The 10323-nt window shown below is 45.3% G+C and overlaps 1 protein-coding gene across 1 annotated transcript; it reads left to right on the top strand.

Moving 5' to 3' along the window:
* The first annotated feature begins 38 nt into the window (after positions 1–38).
* Positions 39–2323, top strand: LOC130583843 (calcium/calmodulin-dependent protein kinase type II subunit gamma-like). The gene is made up of 2 exons (XM_057383452.1): positions 39–351; positions 2209–2323. Exons 1-2 carry the CDS (start codon positions 287–289, stop codon positions 2306–2308), a joined length of 165 nt encoding a protein of 54 aa, XP_057239435.1. The 5' UTR covers positions 39–286; the 3' UTR covers positions 2309–2323.
* Positions 2324–10323: the final 8000 nt, after the last annotated feature.

The raw sequence follows: 10323 nt of genomic DNA, 5'->3' as shown, positions 1-10323 counted from the left end.
CCCCCGGCGGCCACACCCCGCGGCGGGCCGGGGCCGGCGGAGGGAGGGGGCCGGCGCGGGGTGTCTCCGAGCCAGTTCTCGCGGTGCTGGCCAGGCTCAGCCTCCTTCCCCTCCCCGGCGAGCGGTGACTGTGCACGGCGGAGCGGGGAGCGCCGAGCCGGGCGCCGGGGGAGCCCGCGCCGCCCCGCCGAGCCAGGAGGAAGGCCGCCGAGCAGCGCTCCCGCCCGGCCCGTCTTCGCCGCCCTGCCCCATGCCCTAGCGACGCTGAACCTCCCGCAGCCCGAACATGGCCACCACGGCAACGTGCACCCGCTTCACCGACGAGTACCAGCTCTACGAGGAGCTTGGCAAGTACGGAGCCTGCTGTGCACCCCGCGCCGCGCCCCGCCGCCCGCCCCGGCCCCGGGACCCACCGGCGCTGCCGAGAGCACTGTGCCGGCGACCCGGCTCTCTCGGGAGCCGGAGTAGGATTAGCTGTCCCGCTGTAATCCTGTTCTCCAGCCCCCCGTCCACCCCAGCGGTACAGCCGCCGGAGGAAAAGGTGTTCCTGCTCTCTTGGGTCGCCCTCCGCAGCGGGTGTCCCCGTAGGCTGTCTCAGGCTGCGCGCTCCTGTTGCACCCCGATATTTCCTCTTTTCCCTCCTTTCTTTCCTCAGGACCTGGCTGCCCCGTTCCCCTCCCCGCACCATCTCCCAGTTGCACGTTGCTGTCCCTGCAACTGTTTCTGCTTGGGACGCGACACTGTTACAGCCGCTCCGCGATGCTACAGTTTCCACTTCCTTGTCCCTGTGAAAGGACCAGGTGCTGCTGCACCGCGCTTCTCCTCCCTCCCTGCTTCCCTCGCTTCTTCCCTCCCTCCCTCTCTCCGCACTTGTCTCCGCATTGGCAGACTTGCTGCTGCACCCTAGGACAGAGCTTTGCAGGGGAGCCCTATTGGGCAGGAAAGCAGCGTAGAAGGGGCCGGGGTAGAATTATGGGCACTGTGCTTTCGTGGGTGCTGCTGCTTGCTCCCTCCTTTCCTGCACCARCTGCTGGGCTCTGCTGCATCTCTTCTCTCCAGCCCGGTGTCCCTGTCCCTCCCCACACTGCTGCAGCTGTGTGTCACTAAGCCTGGGCCCCGGTGCTCGTGCTCACCTTGATGCTCATTGGTTTGTATGTAGAGGTTGAGGAAGGGGGTAAAAAGGCAGGACTCCGCAATACTGGAAGGATTCAAGCTATTTTAGGCTCCCTGGAGGACTAACTGTATGTGGGGCCGTTGTGCAGCTTCTATTCCCCTTTCTCATAGTTGAAATATGTACATTTGTCCCTAAACCTCTCCCCCCCCGCCCCTCCCCCAATGGGTTTGCATTCCTGATCTGAAGGACTTGGAATTTTCTGCTAGTTTTCTCATATTTGTCCTTTCCCCTTTTCAGGGCTTTTCTGTAAAGCTAGTTGTTATTCTTTACCCACCATGGTTTTTTGTTGTTTTTAAAGATAAGGGGCTGTTTTCAAGTGCTTGTTGTATAGTCCTGTAGATTTTGAGTCCCTATCTTTTCACCTTGGTCTTTATTGTATTCACTCCTTTTCCTCACAGAAATCCTTCCCTCTCTCTTAGACTTCTTGTCCAAGAGGAATTCTCTTTGGAGTAGTTGTAATAATATCAATAGTTTCAGCTTGAGAAAATGTACAAAGCCTCGTYGATTTTTACTCACTTCATTAATAGGTGCATGCTTATCCCCATTTTGCAGGTGGGTTGAGGGACATAAGAGAACTAGTAACTTTACCAAGTGTTGCAGTGATTTTGTGGCCAAGCTTGAACTTGAATATGGGAGAAATGAGCCCTGGTTTTGTGCTGTAACTGCTGGGGATGCTGTCTCTGGGAGATGGACTCCCTGGCTAGTGTTTACAGGGCCATTCTGAGCTGTTTGTCTCCTGTTTAGCAATCCCTTCATGTTCTGTTCCTGTGCCTGTATGGTCTTTCCCCACACAGAGTGCTCTTTCTGCTGCACTGTCTGTGAGGGGGCTTGAGGAGTCCTCTTGCGTACCATATAGACTTAAGTTTTCTGYTGATCAGACAGCATGGATTGTTCATCAGACTCTCAGGTGTTGTGTCCCTCCTCTGTATGTCTTCTGTGCTGTCGTAATCTGGTCCACTCTGGAGACAAGTATTGTTGCTATTATGTTCTCATTTTCAGTTTCATAGCACCCACACTCTTTATCTTTCTTCCAGGGGAGCCTTCTCTGTGGTCCGCAGATGTGTAAAGAAAAATTCTTCACAGGAATATGCTGCAAAAATCATCAACACCAAAAAGCTGTCAGCCAGAGGTTAGTGTCTCTACATTTAGTCTCTATAGTAAAAGAAAAAATACTTCACTGGAGTTGAGTGTAATAAATTTGAGGGATCTGCAGTTCCTTACTTCGGTCATTATTTAAGCATTTCAAAATAATTGAGTTGTGTGGCGAAGAGACTGAAAGAAGGTAGTGTGGGATGATAGAAAAATTCCTGTGTCTGGAAATGGATACTCTGTAAAATGATGTTGTCTTTTTTCTTCTTGAGATCTTTCTTCTTCAAGCTGAGCTAGAGGTAGATTCATCTATGTGTGTGTGTGTACCAATCACTCATAATAATGGGAAGTGTTGCAGACTTACTTTGCTGAATGTCTTTTTTACCTAGGAGATCTGTCTTACCAGAACAGATGTGATTATTTTTTYAAAGATAGATGCTATATACCTTGCTCCTTTCATGCTATAGTTAAAGGTGGTGTCTTTGGAAACTAAAACGTCTACCTTCAAAGGCAGAAATAGGTTGGATGGAGACATCTTGTCCATTTGACTTCTCAGAACAACGGGTTTCTACTTTCATTAGTCCTGGCAACTTACAAAATGTGAAACTAGACTGTAGTGTTATGAAAAGTGAAAAAATCTAATTCTTCTCCAAGCTGTTAGTCTTCCATTTCCCAGRGACGTACGTATGCAAAAAAGGGTAGACCAAAGACATGGTAGACCATGTCGTATGAAGGGGATGTGTATCTTCTTGTGTGTAGGGAATCACTATAGGGATTAAAGTTGCCTTGTAGGTGGGGTGGATGAGGGGGAGAATGAGAGAAACTGAACTGCAGTGAAAGATGCTGAAAACAGCGAATGCAACAAGTTGAGATGCCAGAGGCAACTGTTCCTACAAAAGGTGTACAAGAAAAGTTGTCTTTAGAGGCCTTCAGATTTGACAAAATTAATGTACAAAGCCCTTGACTATTTTGCTAGTTGAGTTGAGGGCTTAGGAGGGGGGTTGACTGAGAAATGAAAGAGAAAAGCATGAGGAGAAAGCAAATGATCTTGATAAATGATTTAGAAGTGAATAATGTTTTGCCTAATCCTTACAAAAAAAAAGAAAAATAGAATATATATTCTTCTTTTTGCCTGACTATGAAATGTGATGATAAGAGCAGAAGACGGCATGAAGAATAGTGAAAAATTTCCATTTACTGTAGTTTGTATGGTTTGTATGAAGAAGTAGTGTCAGTGGTACAGTGCTATGAAGCAGTGATTTTTCTTTTTTCTTTTTTTTTTTTTTTTTTTTTTTTTTATTTTTTTAAATTCTGGAAGCAAGCGTGTGTGCTAAGGTGTTTAGTATTTAGCCTGAGGGAGATTGTGTTGGGGGCCAACCAGCAGAGCCCAAGATTGTTAATGAGGTGGCTGCAGATCTTTTGAGAATCTGTGTCCCCTCAATGGTCACGTGACAGTGCCTGCTGATGTAGGTGGGATATTCAATCTCTTGAGTTCAAAATTAGTTCAACTTAATATGGGAGAGGTTTGAAGAGTGGCTTTGCTTTGCTGCTGGCCATTAATGCTGTGTTTGCTCTGCAGACTTCCCTGTCCATCCTGTAGTGAGGACTAAAGCTCAGGAGAGCCATTTCTCAGATGCTGTTAGTGGACACCAGGCTACTTTGAGAAGGGAGGGTGCAGTTTGATAAACTGATCACAAAGGATAAACTGTTATCTTACAAAGGACAGGATATTGAAGTTAACTCTGGAGATAAGAAAAATGGGAAAAAACTGCAGGCTGAATATAGTGAAAACAAAATTCAAAAACATACTAGCTGAAGTCCAAAACCCTCAGAAAAACTGACTGTATCAGTCTTTAAGTGTTTGGTCATTTAGTGAGTTACAGAGGGGGAAATATATGGATTCTAATTGTTTTTCATAGTATGGTAATGACAGTTTAATGACCCAACAAGTAGGAAAAGTAAGTATGGGTGAATACAGGTTATGCTTTGATCTATACTTACTATGTAGATTTCATACATTCCTATAAATAAAATGCATTGAGGCTGCTAGCCTGGTCCTCAGCTACTTAATTCAAGGCAGCTGGCAAACATATATTTAAAAAGGTATTGGTTAGGTAGGGTAAGTGTGAGGAGAGCTAAGAAAGAAAATGTCTGGTCCTGCTAGTACAGAAGAGTATCAGAAACAAGGGACTGGTCAGGTTGTGTTGAAGTTTTGACTGAGCAATCTGAAAAGTGGATGGTGACTTCAACTGAATATATAGGTTCCTCAGTTATTCCAGCTGTGTTTGCTGAGAGCTCAAGGGCTAAGTACAGAAAGTACTTAGTAAAAGACTGAATRTTTTGATAGAAAGTTACTGAATTCACCTTGGGATAGATCTTTAAAGCATTGAAGGAAAAATGTGTGCTATTTAGACATTGCAGCTGTAAATCAGTGATTAAGGTGACTCAATCCAGGCARCCTGAAATGWAAGTCTTGGGAAAAGGTGTTTTAGAAAGCTGTCTCCCTCAGGAGCAGAATTATGGTGTTAATTCTGCAGTATCCTGGATATGTGTTGCCTGATGTGTCCTTTCCCCAATCTGGCACTTCTTGGTGTGTCCAAGTGCCCATCAGTTCCTGCCCRGGGCTGTCCTGTGCACCCAGCTGCACGCTGTCCATTGTGCAGGGTAACCCACTCTCCTGACCTGCCTCCTCCCRCGCTGCTGCCCTTCTTCTAGGCATGGTGACAGAGCTAGAATATTCCCTTAAGTGGGAGTAGCCTGTCCCTCTCCAACTTAAGCATAGCTACATTTAGCATTTTTTACTGTCTCTAGCAGAATTTGAACCTGTTTGGACACCTGATGCAGTAACTGCTACCTCAAGAGTCAGCATCTTGCTGCTGCTGCAAAGTATGTACAGCCCATTTCTGCCTCACAGAAGTTTTGCCTGCTGTAGTGCTTTCCTTGATTCTGTTCAAGGCAATGATAACAGAGTCTGACTCTCCTCCTGCAGTACTTCTTGTTCCTTGTTTTTCAAGACTTGTGATGAAGAAATACTAGGTAGCTTACTGGCAAGTGCTGGAAAGCTCACTGTATATGGCTGAAAAGGAGTAAGAGGAATGCTTCAGGGTGAATTATATGCAATTAAACGGTAAAGACTTCAAGAGGCATGGTGTTTTACAAGGCATTCTGGTGAAAGCAAGGAGGATGGATGTGGTGCTGGTCCTAACAGCTTCAGTCTAGTAAACTTCACCCTTCATAAAATACCAAGTCAAATGTTGAGAGGAAAGTCTCTCTTTTATATTGTCTACGATTTTTGGATGCCTGTTCTATCTGTTTTTTAATAAGTTTTGTCAGTAAGAGCTGGTCTAAATTAAAATTTATATTTTGGCTTTAATGAAGTATTTGCTATTATTCATGTTGTGTTGATGCCTAAGACTGCCCAGGGAAGACCATGCCAAGAAGTTTCATATTAAATAGGGTCCAAATGCTTGTGGAAAGGAGAGGAAACAGACTTCACCTTAGTCAGCATTCAGCTGACATAGAAGAGCAGTGGTTATTACACATGGGGGAAATACAATGCTTCAGTCATCTGAAATTCCTATGGGATTGAATGCACAGACCTTTACCGGCCCTATGGGTAGAGGGAAGTAGTAACTGTAATTTTTTGAAAGTTGTCTTGTGGCTTTCACCAGAATACTTTTTTTTTTAAACATGAAAATTCATAGCAAGTAGTGGTACAGTGAAGTTCAAATAAAGTAAAATTACTTGCAGTGATCAAAAGATCAAGAGAGAAGCAGTAGCTTTAGTAGCAGTAGGGAAATAGCCCCAATTTGACTCGCCAGCATATACGGAAAGAGGTAGGCAGAGCTTTAGGATTTGATAATTTTTAGGATGTTTTTTACACCAAATAGTATTTAGTGATCCTGCCACCATCTGTAGTATTTCTGCCCATTTTTTTAGGTGCAGGGGGGAAAATCTCTGTGTATTACATCTGTTGTTAAATTTAATTTGCTGTTGAAAATTGATATCTTTTAACTCTTCCAAGTAACATCTCTTGATGAAAATATTAAAAACAGCTGTCTTGTAAGTTAGTCCACTTCASTGTGTTCTCCTTACTGTGTCTTTGYTCTTTGTGAAATAGAGGTGGCTTCTCTCYCTGTTTTCCATCTTTCCAAATTTGTAAACCAGATAAAAATTTGCAGTCTACCCAGTTATTTTGTTGTTGTTCCTGTAGGAGAATATGTGGATTGTGAGAGGAGCAGGGAATTACTTCTGTGTATCAAGTCCTGACAGGAAAAAAACACTCTTTATACTTCCAACTCTGCTTTTTCCCCCACATCACTATTGTCCTGGCTTTTGGTTCTATAGTGGTTGCCGATTTGGGCTTTACAATATGTTTGGTTGAAAGTGTCAGCAGTAATTTCCCTGGACACTGAAACATTGAGGTTGAATACTGCAGAGGAAGTTCAGCAGCATCCGTCACTAATCTCTCTCTTGATCTGTTCTGTACGTGTTCGTAGCTGCTGCTTGCATTAGGACTCCCTTGGACTGCTGTTGACACTGCCAGGTTTGGAGTCCCCTGTGGGGCACTGCACACTGCTGGAACTGGCTGCGTGCGGGGTGCTGCACTGCAGAGGGGCCACTGGCTCTGCCGGGGCGGGTAAGCCCAGCACCCGCTCACAGGTGGCTCAAGAGCAAAGCCAAACTCATGTAGAAATGTCCTGTGATAGGTGTCCTCGGTGTGTTCCTGTGTTTGCAGGTTGAGGACAAATGTCCTTTCTTGCAGAGGATGGCAAATCAAACCATGTCTGCTCAGCCGTTCTTGCTGAGCAGCCAAATCATGTCCACTCCTTTGGTGTGGGAGAGAAGCTGCCCTTCCTGCAGCATGGGCTGAGTGCAGAGCTTCCCTCCACCCCAGCTCCACCTTGTGCCTCCCCTTTGCTGCCGGAGGAAGTCTGGGAGATGCTGTGGTTGGGGAGCATATATAGCAGACCAGCTGCAGTGTGTTGGAAATTTTTGGAGGTCTTTGCACACATGGAGGGATGTAGGGAGCAGAGAGTTCTGCACACTCAGTATATGAGGCTGGGAACTGCCTGGTGGGACAAGCATAAGGGGCTGGATGCTGTGGACAGGGGCTGCAGGGAGGAATCAGTCAGTGGGGTGGGCATGTGGGCAGCCAGTGGCTGAACTCTTCCCTCGGCACCACAGCACGCGAGCGTGGCCGGGCTGGTGGCAGGGCTGCTCAGCTGATGTCACAAACAGCAGCCCTCTACATCCCACCAGCAGCCTGCCTCCCCCTCTTCTTCCTACCTGCCTCTGTCTGCACAGGGGAAGAGGGGTTCAAATAGTGTATATATATATATATATCAGCAGGGGAAATTTCTTTGTAAGAGGTGCTTGCAGAAGTGGAGGGCTTGTGCAAAAGAAGAGACCCTGACCTTGGAGGAGAGGTTGGAGCTGGGAGCTTAGTGGGGGGCTGCTGAGGGTCATCCTGGCTTTTTGTCTGCCCCAGCATATCAGTACAGGTAGGAAGGTACCCTGATGTGAGAGCCAGCAGAGATTGTTGGGGTGACAAGTGGTGAAAGCCTGCTTTACTGTGGCTCGCTATGGCCAGAAGCTGGCTTCCTCCCACTGTGGATGTTAGTGATGGCTGGGGTTACCCCAGGTTGCCTCTCAGTTTACGCTGTATATTTTATAAAGGAGCTGGAACAGAGCAGACAGGATTTCAGCTTGTGTCTGTCTTCTCAGTGGTCACATTGGGTATTAAATTTCCGGCATTAACAATGAGGAGGGGGGGGATGTGGGCACACAGATTGGGCAGGAGTTCCTACTCCCTCTGCACGAGGTTAGAGAAAGGAGCTTGGTGAGAGAGTCGGGTTTCTTGTTTTCCCAATATAAACTGGATTTGTGTGTAGCAGAAATGTGATTAGACTAACTCCTGCACGTGTCCTGAAGCCCTTGGCTCTAGAGCATTTACTCTGACAGCAAGCCATGATTGAAATATTTGTAGGTGTCCTACAGTGAAGAGCAGGATGTTGAGCACTCTGTAGATACTTGGGGCAAGGAGAGGTACTTTGGTTTCTTATAAGAAGGATCCAGTGAAAAAAACTATTTTTTTTTATTTGTTGGTTTTGGGGTGTAGCACGGAGATTTCACTGTCTCCAAATTTAATCATTCTCTATACAGTAGCAAAATTGTCACTAGCAGAGGAGGAGGATTCATCTGTGAATTGTAAAGAAATTTCTAAAGACTGCCCTCCTCCCCAACAATGGGTTAGCACCAGTTTCACTGTTTTAAGAGAGGACTATGACAGTATTTGGTTCCTTTCCATGCCCCGGAAGTATTCTAGTTGTTGTGGCACTCCAGATTGGGTGAAGACAGTTTTTAAAAGGGAGGCATGCTAATACAAAAATTTCTCTCCACTGTGCTGTCTATGAGCACAACCCTGACAAGGAAGGCATCACCCCGCACTTTTAACTGATTCTGACCTGCCACCTGTTTTGGTGTTTCAGGTGGGTTTTTCTGTTTCCTCTGTTCTTGAAAGTTCCCAACCTTTACCAACATGATGGACTAAAAAAAAAAAAAACAAAAAGCATTCATTTTCCAGTGTTTGACTATAGAGTGACCTATTGCTTGGTCAGGTGAAGAGGGCAATATTGCCTGTCACCGAGGTCACCAGCATAGTAAAGAAGCCTTGAATGTTGTAAAAGAGATATGTGGAGTATCTTGCATCATTGTGTGTTTGCCTGCAGCAGAAGTGATGTCAGTGCTCAGAGTAGTCATCTTCGGGAAAACAGACGTGCACTGGTTTCTGATGGGCAAATGCATCCTTAGTATTTTGAGATGCTCGCCAGATGCTTTGGGTTTTTTTTTTTAGTGTATGGAGGAAATGTGACCCTGTAACTGAAACAACTGTAGTAGTTCCTGCTGATCCTTACGACAATAAGCTTAATGTTTCAAAAGTTGGGGCCCTATGAATTAGGCTGACGTCTTGTTCCTCTTTTATACCTTATTAAATTAAATTTTTGTCTATTTAAATACCACTTTTATACTTTGGTAACGTCTCCCCAAACATTCTGACATTACTGCCTGCAGGATTTTTGGAGAACTGTTATAGAATACATCTGAAGAAATGGGCTGCCAGTATCTTAGAAGTAAGCTTTCTGAACATTGAGGGTACCCAAAGACAAGTGGACTGTGGATTTAGCTTTCTGGTGAAACTGAGTCTGTGGTTGTTAGATTTTGATTCCTTGTAGCTTTTTTTCACCTTTTGCTCTTCATCTCCCTTTCTTTCCATTTTAATTTTGAGTTTGTTTTGAATGTTTCTCTCTCATGGAGCAGTTACTTTAACCCATAATTATATTAATCTATAATGCTTTGATGGAAAATCTTTTTAATAATGTTGCTTTACTTTTTTCTTTCCTCCCAAAGAATATTGCACAACTCCTGTTGCTCCCAAAATTTAGATGAAGTGTGGTAGTTGGTGCAAGTGGCTGATTATTGATGTCTGAAACTAAGTCAGAGATGTGAGGAGAATTGGTTAATGTTGTATCTTGCCTTTTTATGATGGAGTCGGGAGAGGGGGGGATAACTGTGGCTTTACTCGTGGTGTCAGGATCTGTCTCGCTCTGCTCCTGGCAGAGTCAGAAGAATTCCCCGTCTCTGAGATGTGAGTTGAGTAAATGTGATGACCTTTCAGAGAATGTGTGTGCGCGTAATAACTTTCGCGCTATGTTCCTGAGAGCTATGTTCCTGAGAGCATGAGTTACATATCTCTCTGAAGTGGTGACCCGCTGTTCTGCTGCTCCAGTCCAAAGTTCCCATCTTGACTTAGCTATTGTCCAAGCATCCACAGCCATGAGCTGTCTTGCCTTACCTGTGGTTGGAGTGTGCTTACCTGTGACTTTGGGACAAGTCCAGGTTAGCATCATAGTTCACAGAAGGTTGCTAACTAATCATTTCTCTTTGCTAGACACCTCAGGTGATTTCACTGTTCAACACAAGACCATTTTTTTTCTGAGGCATCAAAGGTAGCATCACTTTTTGCAGTGGCTTTGTTCATGTGATTCTGTCAGTCACAA

Source organism: Malurus melanocephalus, unplaced genomic scaffold (assembly GCF_030028575.1).
Source record: "Malurus melanocephalus ecotype Western Australia unplaced genomic scaffold, MMel_1.1 scaffold_634, whole genome shotgun sequence".
In the NCBI taxonomy this organism is placed as follows: Eukaryota; Metazoa; Chordata; class Aves; order Passeriformes; family Maluridae; genus Malurus; species Malurus melanocephalus.
This window is presented reverse-complemented; position numbering and strand designations above follow the sequence as displayed.

What these genes read in the sequence shown, in the direction of transcription:
- LOC130583843 (XM_057383452.1), top strand. Translation starts at nt 287, where the DNA reads ATGGCCACCACGGCAACGTGCACCCGCTTCACCGACGAGTACCAGCTC. An exon ending in CTCTACGAGGAGCTTGGCAA is followed by an intron (nt 352 to 2,208) that starts GTACGGAGCCTG and finishes TCTTTCTTCCAG; the next exon opens with GGGAGCCTTCTCTGTGGTCC.